At 56.8% G+C, this 16,833-nt stretch overlaps 1 protein-coding gene across 4 annotated transcripts; it reads left to right on the top strand.

Moving 5' to 3' along the window:
• Positions 1-4,431: 4,431 nt before the first annotated feature.
• SYTL1 (synaptotagmin like 1) lies at positions 4,432-16,459 on the top strand. 4 transcript variants are annotated; one of them, XM_030805528.1, is made up of 15 exons: positions 4,432-4,589; positions 7,691-7,919; positions 9,813-9,961; positions 10,200-10,272; positions 10,359-10,404; positions 11,498-11,570; positions 11,815-11,915; positions 12,069-12,182; positions 12,392-12,552; positions 12,809-12,905; positions 13,220-13,378; positions 13,684-13,762; positions 13,882-13,981; positions 15,822-16,027; positions 16,240-16,459. In XM_030805528.1, exons 2-15 carry the CDS (start codon positions 7,729-7,731, stop codon positions 16,377-16,379), a joined length of 1,689 nt encoding a protein of 562 aa, XP_030661388.1. In that variant the 5' UTR covers positions 4,432-4,589; positions 7,691-7,728; the 3' UTR covers positions 16,380-16,459. The 4 variants fall into 4 exon arrangements, 3 of the variants coding, with proteins under 3 accessions (XP_030661388.1, XP_030661387.1, XP_030661389.1); XM_030805527.1 differs by having other exon boundaries at positions 11,815-12,182; XR_004028435.1 differs by lacking the exon at positions 13,684-13,762 and having other exon boundaries at positions 11,815-12,182.
• Positions 16,460-16,833: the final 374 nt, after the last annotated feature.

Below are 16,833 nucleotides of genomic sequence, written 5' to 3' on the forward strand. Positions count from 1 at the left end.
CAGTACTCTGGGAGGCTGAGGCGGGTTGATCACTTGAGGCTAGGAGTTCGAGACCAGCCTGGCCAATACGGTGAAACATATGAAAAATACAACTGTCAAACCAACCAACGAACCAAGCGACAACAAAACAGGTCTACCCTGGAGTCACACTCTAATTTTTTCTATTTTCCTCCCTTTCTGATCCTTTATCCCACTTTCTTTTTCTTCCTCTTCCTTCTCCTTCTTCTTTGTCAAATAGAGGATTGAGTTATTATCATTGATCCATACAAAGTCCCTCTCTCATTTATTTTAATTCCCACCCCCCATTTCTATTCCCCGTCTTCCCATGTGCAACCTTCCTAATATGTTTGATATGCATCTTTTTGTTCGTATGTACTTTTAGAAAATGTTTATTGTTTTGTGTGGAAAAAAAAAAGAAAAAAAAAAAAACGAAGACAGCCACAGTAGAATAGATAGAAAAAAGGTTTAAGGCCCGCGTTAGCCTAGCAGAATTTAAAATTTGCCTTGGGGAAACAGGACATAAAATTGTGCCATAGAAGTCACCAACAGGGTCAGCCACAGTGTCCAGCACTTTGGGAGGCCAAGGCTGGAGGAGGGAGGGAGCCCAAGAGTTTGAGACCAGGCTTGGCAACAAAGTGAGACCCCATCTCTACAAAAAATAAAAAAATAAAATTAGCCAGGCGTGATGGTGTGTACCTGCAGCCCCAGCTACTCAAGAGACTGAAATGGGAAGATTGCTTCAGCCCAGGAGGTCAAGGGTGACAGAGCAAGACCCCATCGCTCTCTTTTTTTTTGAGACGGAGTCTTGCTCTTGTCACCCAGGCTGGAATGCAATGGCACGATCTTAGCTCACTGCAACCTCCGCCTCCCGGATTCAAGCGATTCTCCTGCCTCAGCCTCCCGAGTAGCTGGGATTACAGGCGCCTGCCACCATGCCTGGCTGATTTTTGTATTTTCAGTAGAGACGGGGTTACATCATGTTGGCCAGGCTGGTCTCAAACTCCTGACCTCATGATCTGCCTGTCTCGGCCTCCCAAAGTGCTGGGATTACAGGTGTGAGTCACCGTGCCTGGCCTAAGGCCCCATCTCTTAAAAAAAAAAAAAAAAAAGTCACCAACAGTTAGCAAGTGCTTACTCTGTGCTAGGCCTTGTAATAAAAAACCATCTTAGCCTCACAACAGCCCTGCAACAAGGTAGGTGCCATCATCCCATTTTACAGATGAAGAAGGAAGCAGAGAAGTAGTGATTTGCTCCAGGTCACAGAGGTAGGAAGAGTGGAACTATGGTTCAAACCCAGCAGCTGGACTCCAGAGCCCCCACTCAGAGCCACCCTGTGCGATGGCCTCACTGGAGCACAGGAGTGGAAATGAGAGGTGCTGTGATGCGAAAGGAGAGTGGCCGCGGAGGTGAAAAACAAGCTCTCCTGACAGCAGCAGGCCTGTGAGATGGCTATTGTCCCCGCTTCATAAAGGAAGAGAGTGAGGCTTACAAGGATTGTCATTGATCCCAGCCCACAGGGAACCATGCAGCAGAGCCAGATTTTAACCCAGATCTGCTGGCCTCTAGGACCCTGCCTCTTAACGTCCCTCTTAACAGAGGGATGTTGCCTAGAGACTGGCTGCAGCGCAGGGGCACTGAACTCTGGAGGAGGCTGAGCCAGTCCTGGAGCTGGGGAAAAGTATTCCCACAGGGAGCACAGAAGGCCCGGGGTGTTGAAGGATAGGAAATAGCCCATAGCTAAGGCTCTACGGGTATAGGTGACGAAAGGGAGAAAGCCAGAGTAAGGGCAGCAATCCTGAGGGTCAGGCTGAAGGCCAGGCTGTCCTGGGAAGTGGTGAGGCTTCCGTCCTGAGACGTGTCTAAAGGGGACTGGACCAATTTGGAAATGTGTGAACGGGCCCGCGGGATGGCCTGGCTGTCTGCTGGAACCTTCCAAACCAGAGGATGACAAAGAAAAGTATGTTCGAAAGTTGTGCAACAAAGGGCCAGGAGGGCCTCATGTGGCCGCAAGGAGGCAGGAGAAGAGGAGGCTTGAAGAGGAGGCTTCCAGAAGAGGCTGAGCGGGGACTGAGACCTGGGCAGGAGGAGGACAGCGGAGACAGACAGATGGGAGGGCATCTGGAGTGAAGTGTGGACAGCACCTGGAGGCGGCAGGAAGCAGCAGGAGGCTAGGGGCCAGGATGATGGGGGCTGGTTACAGAGGTGGAAACTTGGAAATAGGTTTCAAGTGGGGAAGAGGCCAGAGGAATGCAGGCTGAGACACAGCAGGAGAGATGGCAGGAAGTATCAGCGTCAGGGAGTCACAGCTACAGAAAGGACAGGAGAGCAGAGAAAGGAAGGGAAATTTAGAAACCTGAAGACCAGATAATGAAGTTTCATGCCTTCCAAGAGGGAGAGCTGCTGAGGAGGTGAGAGGGGGGCAGAGAAACATCCTTGGGGGTGCCAGGACCAGGATGGCAGGAAGGGGTGCGGATGTTGTTCGCCACTCTCCTTCCATTTTGAGGGCCTTAATGGAGGAGGCAGCATCACAGTAACGGTCTCACAGCAGCTGCTCAATGGGTATTGCATGTGTGGGTGCATAAATGCATTAATCGAGTCTACTGGGGGCCGGGCAAGGTGGCTCACGCCTGTAATCCTAGCACTTTGGGAGGCTGAGGCAGGCAGATCACATGAGGCCAGGAGTTCGAGACCAGCCTGGCCAACATGGTGAAACCCCGTCTCTACTCAAAATACAAAAATTAGTCAGGCGTGGTGGCGGGTGCCTGTAGTGCCAATTACTTGGGAGGCTGAGGCAGGAGAATGACTTGAACCCAGGAGGCGGAGGCTGCAGTGAGCCAAGAACGTGCCACTGCACTCCAGCCTGGGCAACAGAGCGAGACTCCATCTAAAAAAAAAAAAAAAAAAAAAAAAAAAAAAAAAAAAAAAAAAAGTCTGCAAGGATCTCACTGAATTTTAGTGAAAACCCTCTGAGGAGGGATTATTACCCCCATTTAACAGATGAGAAAAATAAGATTAACTTGCAAAAAATAAGTAGGGAAGCCTCCACTGTGGACTGAGGTGGAGGAGGGTCCTCTGTCTCTCAGTGGTGGTGGGAGCCGGTTCTGATTACGGGGAGGAAGAGTGGGTGTTTTGTTTACTTTGCTTTTTTTTTTTTTTTTGAGATGGAGTCTCGCTCTGTCGCCCAGGCTGGAGTGCAGTGGTGCGATCTCGGCTCACTTCAACCTCTGCCTCCTGGGTTCAAGCGATTCTCCTGCCTCAGCCTCCCAAGTAGCTGGGACTACAGGCATCCGCCACCACGCCCAGCTAATTTTTGTATTTTTAGTAGAGACAGGGTTTCACCATATTGGCCAGGTTGGTCTCGAACTCCTGACCTTGTGATCCACCTGCCTCGGCCTCCCAAAGTGCTGGGATTACAGGCGTGAGCCACTGCGCCTGGCCTGAGACGGGGTTTCACTATGTTGGCCAGACTGGTCTCAAACTCCTGTCCTAGAGTGATCCGCCCACCTCGACCTCTTAAAGTACCGGGATTACAGGCATGAGTCACCGTGCCCAGACTGGTTTTGTTTAGAATCCACCCCTTGTCCTACCTCTCCCAGGGGTCTATGAGGAGCCTGCTAATCTTTAATCCATGGCCCTAGGTTCAGGGGAGGGGGTCGGGCCAGGGCAGGCCATGGGAAGTGAAATGGACTTGGGGGGAGTCAGAAAGCTTTGGTGTGGCCTCTTGTGCCCAAGACAACCCAGGAGGTTCATGGTCCTGAAGCCGATGTAATCTAGGGCTCAAACCTTCTAATCTCAGGGTGGGCAGAATCTGGGTGTAGAATGGGGTGTTCAGGGGGGCTCCCCATAGACAGAGGGTGTGGGACCCTCACCTTGGCACTGGAAGAGTTCAGGCCTCCTCAAACAGATGGGGCCCAGGACAGCAGAGGGGACAGAGAGGGCTGCTCTGCCAGCATGTCCCAGAAGTGCATGTGGATATAGAAGGCAGCAGCTGCTGAGATGGCCGTGGGCATTGGACTATGCTGGAGTGGAGACACCTCACCCCGACTATGCCAGCTTGCACTGGGCACTTTCACTTCCCTTAACATAGGCTCTTTGCACTCTGCTACCCACAGTTTGCATCAGAAGAAATGGAAGAGACCTGCTTAAGGTCGCACACCCAGTGGCAGAGCAGGGACTCTGCGCGGGGTGGTCTAACTGCAAAGTCTGCCATCCTTCCATTCCCCTTGGGGCTGGAAAAGAAAGGTTTCTAACTTGCTTTCAAAGCGAGTTCCTATCAGCTCCGTTGTGGGCAAGGTGGGGCTGCTACCCATTCTACAGAGTGGCTGGGGCCTGCTCAGTGGAGCTGGGGCCAAGCTGGGCCTCTCCAGTCCGCTGCGGGGGCACACCCCGGGGCGCTGGGAGTCCAGGCCCGGTTTTGCATCAGGCCCTGCTGAGGTGTTTCCTCCTCCTCAGTGTGGGGCAGCTGCTGGCTGGGCTGCCTGTTGAGTCAGCCTTCTTCCCTCACGGCTCTTCTCCCCGTCCCTGAAACTCGGCTGCCAGGGGAGCTGGAGCCACCTGCGAAGGTGTCCTCCCATACTGGACCCCTACAGGTAACACATGTCGGTGCCAGGGTCCCCTGCCAGGGTCCAGAGACGCAGGCACTGCCACCTGGTATCCTGAGCACCCTCCAGCACCTTGGGGTTGGGGGAGGTGGGCGCATGTCTGGAACTGGAACAGCCGGACAGATGGACAGACCCTCCTCTTGACCAATGGGTCTGTCCCACGGTGTTGAAACAGCAGGGAAGACCAAACACTTGATTCTGCCTCTGGTAGGAGAGGGGACTTCAGGGAGGGGGTACTGCTGAGGACGCCCATGGCCCAGCTCAGACAGGCCCGCAGGACAGAAATAGGCTCAGTTCTGCCGAATGTCCCCCTGGCCTCCATCCACACTCAGACACACACGCCTGGTGGCCCCCAAGGCACCAGGGGACACCCCACAGCACACAGCCCAGTCACACGTACAGCACAGGAGGAAATGCACAATGCATACCGTACACACCCCACACGGCGCTGTCACCTAGAAAGTCACTGAACACACCAGACAATATAGTCACCATGCAGCATCACACCGCAGCAGGACACAAAGACACACACAGCAACTGCACAGCTCACAGACCCACCCCCCGCAGACATGCCCACCAGACTCGGACCCACACAGCCACACAACAGGGCACAGAGAGGGACGTGGGCTCACACCCCAAGCCACAGGGGAGGCCGAACTGTGCATTTGCAAGACCCACGCCTTGGCCATAGGAGTTCAGGGAAACTGCTGTTGGGGAGCACACGGGTATCCACAGAGTGAATGCACACCGTGCAGCCATGCCGAGGCCTTCTGCTCCTGAGGGTGTCAAGAGGGATCGCTGGGGCCCGGCCACTGACTCAGCTGGGAGGGGACAGAGCATAGCAGGCGGCGGACACAAGCCAGGACCTGCCCGCCAAGCTGCCTCCACCGGTCTCAGCCCCACCTGGAGCCGTGGCATGGAAGGGGCGGGGAAGAGAGGAGAGGCCGCCCAGTGGGCTCAGGACACAGCCCTGACCAAGTCATGGGCCCCTTGCCACGTCTACACGCCCCTCGGCGCTGGGCAAATGTTTTCTTTCCGGAGTCACTGTGGTACCTGAGCGTGGGCTGCTGTGCCAGCCTAGGCCTCCACCGCCGGGACCCCAGCCTGGTCTTGGGAGAACTGTGTGGCCAGAGCAGAGGGGCCCGGTGGCTCCAGGCAAGAGGGCAGGGCTGGCGGCGGGGGCATCCCTGGGTTGGAGGCCTCCGTGGGAGTGGGTGCGGCAGTTACCTCAGGGGAGGAAGTTGGGGGTGTGGGCTGAGGAGGAGGTTGCCTCAGACAGGAAGGCCAAGTGGGCCAGGGCAGGGTGGAGGTGGTGGCGGGAGGGGACCCAGGCTATGAGGTTCCTGGCGCGGGGGAGTGAGCAGATGTGTGTGTGTACGTGTGTGTGTCTGTCTGTCTAGGTGGGTGGTTGTATGTGTGCATTTCCATGTGTGTGCAGGCATATTTCTGCATTTAATTAATCAAACTTTTACCAACCATCTGTTGTGTGCAAAGTAATGGCTTTGAGGGTGACTCCCTCTCCCTGCCTCCAAGGAGCTCACCACCCAGTTAGCTGGGCAATGTATGTGTGCCAAAGTCTGTGTGATTGTTATGTACATCTTTATTGAGGGACATATCTGTCCCCAGACTTGTTCTTGTCTAGGTGAACCCATCCGGGTGGGCCCATCCCCGTTGGTGTGCCTGGGCTGTGTGCAGGTTTGTTTGTTTGTTTTTGTTTTGAGACAGAGTCTCACTCTGTTGCCCAGGCTGGAGTGCAGTGGCGCCATCTCAGCTCACTGCAACCTCTGCCTCTCGGGTTCAAGCGATTCTCCTGCCTCGCTTCCCAAGTAGCTGGAATTACAGGCATGTGCCACCACGCCCAGCTAATTGTTCTTTTCTTTTCATTTTTTTTTTTTTGGAGACAGAGTTTCGCTCTTTTTGCCCAGGCTGGAGTGCAATGGTGTGATCTCGGTTTACCATAACCTCTGCCTCCCAGGTTCAAGCAATTCTCCCACCTCAGCCTCCCAAGTAGCTGGGATTAAAGGCATGCATCACCATGCCCGGCTAATTTTGTATTTTTAGTAGAAACGGGGTTTCTCTGTGTTGGTCAGGCTGGTCTCAAACTCCTGACCTCAGGTGATCTGCCCGCCTTGGCCTCCCAAAGTGCTGGGATTACAGGGGTGAGCCACTGTATCCGGCCATAATTTTTGTATTTTTAGTAGAGACGGGGGTTTCACCATGTTGGCCAGGCTGGTCTCGAACTCCTGACCTCAGGTGATCGGCCCACCTTGGCCTCCCAAAGTGTTGGGATTACACGTGTGAGCCACCGCACCTGGCCACTGTGTGCAGATTTAAGAACATGTGTAGGGCCGGGCGTGGTGGCTCACGCCTGTACCCCCAGCACTTTGGGAGGCTGAGGCAGGCAGATCACGAGGTCAGGAGTTTGAGGCTAGCCTAGCCAACATGGTGAAACCCCATCTCTACTAACAATACAAAAATTAGCTGGGCATGATGGTGCATGCCTATAATCCCAGCTACTCAGGAGGCTGAGGCAGGAGGTTTGAACCCGTCAGGCGGAGGTTGCAGTGAGATGAGATCGCACCACTGTACTCCAGCCTGGGCAACAAAGCAAGACTCCTTCTCAAAAAAAAAAAAAAAAAAAAAAAAAAAAAAAAAAAAAAAGAATGCGTGTGCATGTCTCTCATGGGCACGGGTCCAGGTCTGTGTCTGCAGAGGGCCCTTTCTGGGGGAACAGCTGTGCATGCGCCTGTCTTTATGCAGGTGTCCGTGTGCATGTGCGACCATATCTATGCCTACATGGATCCGCGTGTGCACGTGTGTCCGTGTGTTCCATCACTGTACTTCTGTGTGGCTCTACCTCAGGGTGTGTGCATGTGTGTCTCTTGCTTCTTCCACTGTGTCCCTGAGTGTGTTCAAGGGCTAGTGTATGCATGTGTGCATGAGTGTCTCTCACCCCACCTTGGGCTCAGCCGTCCTGCGGTGGCACCCTACACATACCCGGCCAAGTGTTTGGGGAGAAAAGGGCTGTTGGTTCCAGGATGTGCCAAGCATTTGTGCAGGGCTTGACCTGACCCTCGGTCTGCCCCCAGGAAGCTACGTGTGCCCAGCTGGGGCACAGCCCCAGCCGATGCCCCAGAGGGGCCACCCATCTCAAGAGGGGCTTTGGGCTCTGCCCTCCCTCCCCATGGCGCATGGGCCAAAGCCTGAGACTGAAGGACTGTTGGACCTCAGCTTCCTGACGGAGGAGGAGCAGGAGGCCATTGCTGGCGTCCTCCAACGAGATGCCCGCCTGCGCCAGCTGGAGGAGGGGCGGGTCAGGTAAGGCAGGGCAGACCCTGGCCAGGGAGCACCAAGAGGCTTGAGTGGCCCCCATCCTGCTCCCTACCAACACCACTGCCTGTCAGATGTCTGCGTGATTCTTGGTTTCGCCCTTTAGTCTCCTCTGGCCTTGGCCAGCTCACAGCTCATCACTTCTCCAGGGGTGACTGCACCAGCTTTCTTGCCAGCCTCCCTGCCTCCAGGTTTGCCTCTTGGGCCCACCTCCTGCAGCTGGTGCTCCCCAGATCTTTTTTTTTTTTTGAGACAGAGTTTCATTTTTTCGCCCAGGCTGGAGTGAAGTGGCATAATCTTGGCTCACTGCAACCTCCAGCCCTCCGGGTTCAAGCGATTCTCCTGCCACAGCCTCCCAAGTGGCTGGGATTATAGGCACATGCCACCACGCCCAGCTAATTTTTATATTTTTAGTAGAGATGGGTTTTCACCATGTTGGCCAAGCTGGTCTCGAACCTCTGACCTCAGATGATCCACCCGCCTCGGCCTCCCAAAGTGCTGGGATTACAGACGCGAGCCACCGTGCCTGGCCAGATCTGTCCTTAATATCCCTGCTGAAAACTTCCCCTGGCTCCCCAGTGTCAAGGGCAAGCTCCTGGGCATGGTCCACTGGGCCTCCCTGGTCGGTCCTTGCCAGCCCCCACCATCTCCTCTTTCACCATAACCCCCACCCGACACACAGACACAAAGTGACCCCTCCAGTCACTCAGGTGCTCCCCAGTCCCTGAACCACTCTTCACTTCTATGCCTACGCTGGTACTTCTTCCTGGAAGAGCACAGTGGTAGAAGAGCATGGGCGTTACAAGCAATGTTTGGGGACAGACACTTCCTAGCTATGTAGCCTTGGCAACTCACGTGACCTCCTTGAGCACCACGCTCCTCGTCTGTAAAAGGGGGCTAAGGAGTCCTACTTCACTGATTTAAGAGGAATCGGCCAGAGATAGTGGCAATGCCTGTAATCCTAGCACTTTGAGAGGCTGAGACAGGAGGACTGCTTGAGCCCAGGAATTCAAGACCAGCCCGGACAACACAGTGAGACCCCATTTCTACAAAATATAAAAAATTAGCCTGGTGTGGTGGTGTGCGCCTGTAGTCCCAGCTATTTAGGCAGCTGAGGTGAGAGGATTGCTTGAACCCAGGAGGTCAGGCTGCAGTGAGCCATGATCATGCCACTGCACTCCAGCCCAGGCAACAGAGCAAGACCCTGTCTCAAAAAAAAAATAATAAAAAGTATAATAATTATTATCCTTCTCTACCTGGAGAATTCCAATTTGTCTTTTAAGAAGAAATTCAAGGCTGGGCATGGTGACTTACAACATTGCGGGAGGCTGAGACAGGTGGATTGCTTGAGTCCAGGAGTTACAGACCAGCCTGGGAAACATGGAAAAGCCCCGTCTCTACAAAAAAAATATTAAAAATTAGCTGGGTATGGTGGCACGTGCCTGTAGTCCCAGCTACTCAGGAGGCTGAGGTGGGAGGATCACTTGAGCCTGGGAGGTGAAGGTTGCAGTGAGCTGAGACTGCGCCACAGCACTCCAGCCTGGGCATAGAGGGAGACCCCATCTCAAAATAAGTAAATAAATAAATAAATAAATAAATAAATAAAGGCAATTCAAATGTCACCTCCTCTGGGAAGCCCTCCTGGATTCTCACAGGCAGAGCTGGCTTTTCTTACTTCTATCACATCATCCAGCTCACTATAGTGTACTTGTCTCTTCTGTCTGGACTTGGTGTCCCCAGCAGCCCGAGCTCCTCCACAGCACAGATCAAGTCTGATTTGCTGCTGGGTCCCTGGCTCCTGGTCCCAAGCCTGTTACAGTGTGGGTGGCGGGAATGTTGCTTGGGTGAGTCGTGACAGCCACACCCTCCCCCTTCCTCCAGCAAGCTCCGGGCCTCACTGGCAGACCCTGGGCAGCTGAAGATCCTGACGGGGGACTGGTTCCAGGAAGCACGCTCCCAGCGGCACCACAATGCCCAGTTCGGCTCTGACCTTGTCCGAGCGTCTATGCGCAGGAAGAGGAGTGCCAGGGGTGAGAGGAGATCCTCGGGGCAGGGCAAGCCATGTGCCGTCCAGGGCGCTGGCTGTATGTGGACAGGGAAAGAGGGCCACTAGGGCTCCAGTCCTGGCTGCCCCCAGTACTGTGTGTCTTTGAGTGGGCAATGCCCCTCCATGGGCATGGGGTGGGTGGGCATCTCCCAGGGCCTCTCCCGAGTTACAGCCAGGCTTCCTGAGCATGGGGGCTCACAGAACTTCTCACCTGTGCCCAGGAGACCAGGCTCCAGGCTGCGACAGGGAGGCTGAGGCTGCTGTGAAAGAGAAGGAAGAGGGGCCAGAGCCCAGGTGAGGAGGAGTCTCAGGAAGGGGGAGACGGTGCCCACCAGTCACCAGGGTCCCTCCCTCTGAGAGCGTCCTCTCCCTACTCCTAGGCTCACCATTGATGAGGCCCCTCAGGAGTGGCTCAGGGAGACTGAGGTAAGAGTGAATGAGCCAACATGTGAGTACGGTGTCCCTGGAGGGGAGGTGGAATGTGTGGGGGCCAGCGGGGAAAGAGCCCCAGCCTGGGAATGGGGAGACCCTGGAAATGTCCCTTCCCGTGTCTGCACCTCATCACCTCCCGGGTGGAACAGTGGTGAACAGTGGTGAACGGTGGTGAACGGTGGTGAACGGTGGTGAACAATGGTGAACGGTGGTAAACAGTGGTGAATGGTGGTGAACAGTGGTATATGGACCCAGCCTCTAAGGGAACTTCTGAATCTGGCTATTAAGGGGTGAAGTTGGGCCAGGCGCGGTGGCTCATGCCTGTAATCCCAGCATTTTGGGAGGCTGATGCAGGAGGATCGCTTGAGCCGAGGAGTTCCAGACCAGCCTGGGCAACATAGCAAAATGCCCCCTATCTCCATAAAAAATAAATAAAAAAAAAAAGGCCGGTCATGGCAGTTCACGCCTATAATCCCAGCACTTTGGGAAGCCGAAATCACCTGAGATCAGGAGCTCGAGACCAGCCTGACTAACAGGGAGAAACCCCATCTCTACTAAAAATACAAAATTAGCCGGGCATGGTGGTGCATAACCTGGAATCTCAGCTACTCGGGAGGCTGAGGCAGGAGAATCGCTTGAACCCAGGAGGCTGAGGTTGTGATGAGCCAAGGTCGCACCATTGCACTCCAGCCTGGGCAACAAGAGTGAAACTCTGTCTCAATTAAAAATAATAATAATAAATTTTTAAAAAAAGAAAAAAGGTTGTCTACCAATGGGTCAATTAAAAAAAAAAAAAAAAAAAAGGAGTTTGGAAGGGACTGGCCTGGCCTGGCAGAGGTGGAGGACTCAGGTATGAATGCCCCCACCAATGGGAGCAGGGAGTCAGGCGGCACAAGCCCTGCGGGGTGGGCTGTGAAGCACTGGTCTCACCGCTCCTGCAGCTGGCTGCCAGCCCAGCCCCGAGGGCTGCCCTAAACCTGAAACTGGGGTAGCTGGCTGGAGCCCTATGACCTCTGACCCCAATATGACCTTTGACCTCTTCCTCGACAGCCTCCGTACTGTGACCTCTACCCCTTTCTTCCTTCAGGGACCTGATTTCCCATCGCCTTCTGTGCCCCAAAAGGCTTCAGATCCTGAGGAGGCGTCCCAGGCCCAGGAAGGTGAGTGGGAGCGCCTGTTGGGTAGCACGGAGAGGTTTTGGGGGTCAGAGGCAGCCCTAAGGGGCCCCAACCACCTGTGTTCACTTTCCTCACCCCCACTCCCACCCTGCGTCGGAAGTGGGGACGATCCCAGGGCAGCACCGGGGCCTGAATCTGCACTCGCTGGGGTTGTAAACCAGTTCCTCCGAATTTGCTTAGGGGCGAGCAGGAGAGGGCTCGCTTAGCATCTCGTGCCCCACCCCAGATCCTGGCCAAGGAGACCAGCAGGTCTGTGCCGAGGAGGCGGACCCGGAGCTGGAGCCCGCGTCGTGGGGAGGGCAGGAGCCGCGGCCCCCGCAAGCCCAGGTAGGCGGGAGTGGCCCGTGGCTGCTCTCAACATCTGGAGCGGACTCCGGGCGGGGAGCGCTCCTGCCCAGGGCTGCGAACCGCCCGCGACCCAGGGCGCTCGGGGCAGGGGCGGGGAAAGAAGGGGCGCCCCGTCACTTGCCCCCTCTGCAGACCAAGGCCGCGTGCCAGATCCTGGAGAACGGGGAGGAGGCCCCGGGGCCCGACCCCTCACTCGACCGCATGCTCAGCAGCAGCTCCTCCGTGTCCAGCCTTAACTCCTCCACGGTGAGGCGGGAGGGAGGGGACCCGGGCGGCGGACCCGTTCCGATGCGTAGCCCCTGCCTGCCCCTCCCTCGCCGCGGGACCCAACGCTGCAGCCCCGACCCCGCCCCCCGGCCTGCCACCCATGACCCGGGTCTGAAGCCTCCGCGCTGCCCCCGGCCCCGACGTGAGCCCTGTGAGCGGCCCTGACTCCCACCCACTCCCGTCCGCAGCTGAGCGGCAGCCAGATGAGCCTGTCAGGCGAGGCGGAGGCGGTGCAGGTCCGCGGCTCCGTGCACTTCGCGCTGCACTACGAGCCGGGCGCCGCCGAGCTGCGCGTGCACGTGATCCAGTGCCAGGGCCTGGCCGCCGCCCGGCGCCGCCGCTCGGACCCGTGAGTGCCCAGCCGGCCAAGCGGGGCGCAGCTGTCACAGCCCAGCCCACCATTCACAGGGTCTCGGCCTCCTCGTCCTCATCTTCAAAATGGGAACGACAGCGTTACTGGGGGGCGTGGGATTAAGTGAGACAATCCCTGTAAAGCGCTTAGCACGAGGCCTGGCACGTGTTCGGGGTGGTGGCTGGGGGAGCCCACAGGCAGGGGAGAAGGCTCTGGGAGGGCCCCTCCTCACCTCGGGTTCTCACCTCCCCAGCTACGTCAAAAGCTACCTCCTCCCGGATAAGCAGAGCAAGCGCAAGACGGCGGTGAAGAAACGGAATCTGAATCCGGTTTTCAACGAGACTCTCCGGGTGAGACTGTGACCACGATGCGGTTCCCCGTTAATGAACAGAACGCCCCTTCCTGCGGGGCGAGGTGGCAAGGGCAGCCAGTAACGTCATTGCCCGGAGGATCGGCGGGGGCGGGGGGGGGCCATTAACTCGTTATCCAGTGTTGTCAGCCTTGTGGTGGGCGTGGTGATAGTGCAGGCCCCCATTAATGCCCTTCGGGGCTCCCCAGAATTCCGTCACGGTAGGAACGCGGTAGGACCCGCCCCAGCCAAAATCGCGCAGCATCTACGCGGGCCACCAGCAGTGCTCCGCTAAAGCGCACCTCCTGCCCTCAGTACTCCGTCCCGCAGGCCGAGCTCCAGGGCCGCGTGCTGAGCCTGTCCGTGTGGCACCGCGAAAGCCTGGGTCGCAACATCTTTCTGGGCGAAGTTGAAGTGCCCCTGGACACGTGGGACTGGGGCTCTGAGTCCACCTGGCTCCCCCTGCAGCCCCGGGTGAGGCAGCCAGGCCGCGTGGGGAGACCTGCGGCCCGGGTCTCCCGCATTTAGCCCACCAGGCTCTCCCGCAGCCCCCTCACACCCCACCTTCGACAGAGCCTCCCCTCAACCTCTTAACCTCACGGCCCCAGGCGAAGCCCGGCCGGCCACGGCCCCTTCCCTGAGGGCGCTAGGACCCCTAGGTTCTGCCCCTGCAGGCCCCGCCGTCTCTGCCAGCCGCACCCCATCCGGGTCTGCAGACCCCACCCTCCTGAGGCCCCTTTCCATTAGCCCCTGCTCCACGATAAGCCCGCCTCTCGCAGGTCCCACCCTCTCCCGACGACCTTCCGAGCCGCGGGTTACTCGCCCTGTCCCTCAAGTACGTCCCCGCCGGCTCCGAGGGTGAGTGACAGCCAGAGAGGCCAAGCTGGACACGCCCTGAAAAGCGGGAGACTCCTGTCCCCGGGTTTGGGGGCGGTGGACTCCATCCGTGTGCGGGCCTGAGCCGAGCCTCTCCGCAGGCGCAGGACTGCCCCCGAGCGGGGAGCTGCACTTCTGGGTGAAGGAGGCTCGGGACCTCCTGCCGCTGCGGGCAGGATCCCTGGACACTTACGTACAATGGTGAGGAGTGCTGGCCCTCCGGGCTTCCCCCCCATCTTTTGCCTGCAGTGGAGTGCCCAACCTCGACAAACCCCTACTAATCAACGATCACGCAGCCTGGGCTTTCACCACTGAGCAGGGATGAAGGGGACGGTTTGAGCAAAGGCCTGGAGTGAGGAAAGTTGAGGACGCCTTTGAGGGGCTGCATTTCAGCGTGACTGGCGCCTATAGGACTTGTTGAAAAGCTGAGGCTGAGGGCTGCAAGGGTCCTTCCATAGAGAACCTGGGAGGCCAGGCTGTGGGGCTTGGCCGGGAACTTACAGTTCAGTGTAAGCTTCCAGGGGACTTCTAGGGGTGCCTCCAGGTGCTGCCCCTACTCTTAGAGAGTGAAATGGAGGTAGGCGGATCACTTCTGGGTGTCCACCCTGATGCAGCCAGAGGCTGCAGTACAGAGGTACTGTACTTCTGAGCAACACTGTATTTTGCAGAGGGGGTTCCCAGGCTTTGAAAACCTTGGAAACAGGCCAGGCATGGTGGCTTATGCCTGTAATCCCGGCACTTTGAGAGGCTGAGGCCGGTGGATCACCTGAGGTCAGGAGTTCGAGACCAGCCTGACCAACATGGTGAAACCCCGTCTCTATTAAAAGTACAAAAAATTATCTGGGCGTGGTGGCGGGTGCCTGTAATCCCAGCTACTTGAGAGACTGAGGCAGGAGAATCACTCAAACCCGGAAGGCTGCAGTGAGCCAAGATCATGCCACTGCACTCCAACCTGGGCCACTGCACTCCAGCCTGGGCCACTGCACTCCAACCTGGGCCACTGCACTCCAGCCTGGGCCACTGCACTCCAACCTGGGCCACTGCACTCCAGCCTGGGCCACTGCACTCCAGCCTGGGCCAAACAGAGCGAGACTGTCTCAAAAAATAAAAAAAAACCCTTGGAAACTGCTTGAGGAGGGGTGGTGGTGGAGCAACAGGGAGATAATAAAAGTCACTGAGCCAGCGAGAATAGCAGAACTGCATTTCAGAGACATTGCTCTGCAGCCCTGTGAATAGGAGCTGTAACTTTTTCTTTATTATTATTATTATTATTTTTGAGACGGAGTCTCACTCTGTTGTTGCCCAGGCTGGAGTGCAGTGGCACCATCTTGGTGCACTGCAAGCTCCGCCTCCCAGGTTCACGCCATTCTCCTGCCTAAGCCTCCTGAGTAGCTGGGACTACAGGTGCCCGCCACCACGCCCAGCTAATTTTTTTGTATTTTTAGTAGAGACGGAGTTTCAGTATGTTAGCCAGGATGGTCTCGATCTCCTGACCTCGTGATCCGCCCGCCTCGGCCTCCCAAAGTGCTGGGATTACAGACGTGAGCCACCACGCCTAGCTATTATTATTTTTTTTTAAGACGCAGTCTCGCTCTGTTGCCGAGGCTGGAGTGCGGTGGTGTGATTTAGCTCACTGCAGCCTCAGTCTCCTGGGCTCAAGCGATTCTCCTGCCTCAGCCTCCCGAGTAGCTGGGATTACAGGTGCACGCCACCATGCCCAGCTAATTTTTGTATTTCTAGAAGAGATGGGGTTTCACCATGTTGGCCAGGCTGGTCTCGAACTTCTGACCTCAGGTGATCCACCCACCTCGGCCTCCCAAAGTGCTGGGATTACAGGCGTGAGCAACCTCGCCCGGCCAGGAGATGTAACTTTTAAAGCCAGGAGACCTGAGAGGAGGCTAGTGCAAAGGTCCCAGGGCAGTGAAGGTCTAAGGCCAGGGGACATGGACATATGTGAGGGAGAATGAGTGGGACGTGGTGACTGGATGACTCTAGGGAGTGTGAGGGGTGGTCACCTGATGCCAGGCCACCTCCCGCACAGCTTCGTGCTGCCTGATGACAGCCGGGCCAGCCGCCAGCGTACAAGGGTTGTGCGACGCAGCCTCAGCCCTGTGTTCAATCACACCATGGTGTACGATGGCTTTGGGCCTGCTGACCTGCGCCAGGCTTGTGCCGAGCTCTCCCTCTGGGACCATGGGGCCCTAGCCAACCGCCAGCTGGGGGGCACACGCCTCAGCCTGGGCACCGGTAAGTGGGACAGCACCCTGAGACAGGCCCTGGGAGATGGGGGCTCAGTGTGTGGCCCTGGATACCTCTCTGTCCTTTCCTGAGCTTTGATATCTGCTGAGAACTGAGGGTGGTAACGGGGGACAGTGCATAATCTGGGACCAGGCAGGTGTTTGGGGGCCCCAAGGTGTCCAGTGTGATCATGCCCTCAACCCCTGCCCACCCACATCCAGGCAGCAGCTATGGGCTGCAGGTGCCCTGGATGGATTCCACACCCGAGGAGAAGCGGCTGTGGCAGGCCCTCCTGGAGCAGCCGTGCGAGTGGGTGGATGGCCTTCTACCCCTCAGAACCAACCTGGCCCCCAGGATGTAGCCCCACCAAGCCTCTCTCTCTGGACCCCCATCTCAGGGCCTGCCCTTGGCTAAAGTCAATAAAGTCTGTTCTAAGAGCAATGAAAGGCTGGTGTCTGCTGGGGCAGGGAGGAAGAAAGGTGATTGCAGGAAAAAGCCAGGGAAGTAAGACGGGCCAGATGAAGGAACTTCAGACTCCGCCACCAAGACTTCAGAGAAGCCAGGCACAGTGGTTCACGCCTGTAACCCCAATGCTTTGGGAGGCTGAGGCAGAAGGATTGCTTTAGCCCAAGAGTGCAAGACCAGTCTGAGCAGCATAACGAGACCCCATCTCTACAAAATTTTAAAAATTAGCTGCAGGTGGTGGTGTCACATGCCTGTAGTCCCAGCTACTCAGGAGGCTGAGGCAGGCAGATTGCTTGTGCCCAGGAGTTCGAGGCTGCAGTGAGCTATGCCACAAAGTGAGATGCTATTTC

The sequence above is a fragment of the Nomascus leucogenys genome, chromosome 24 (assembly GCF_006542625.1).
Source record: "Nomascus leucogenys isolate Asia chromosome 24, Asia_NLE_v1, whole genome shotgun sequence".
NCBI classification, from domain to species: Eukaryota; Metazoa; Chordata; class Mammalia; order Primates; family Hylobatidae; genus Nomascus; species Nomascus leucogenys.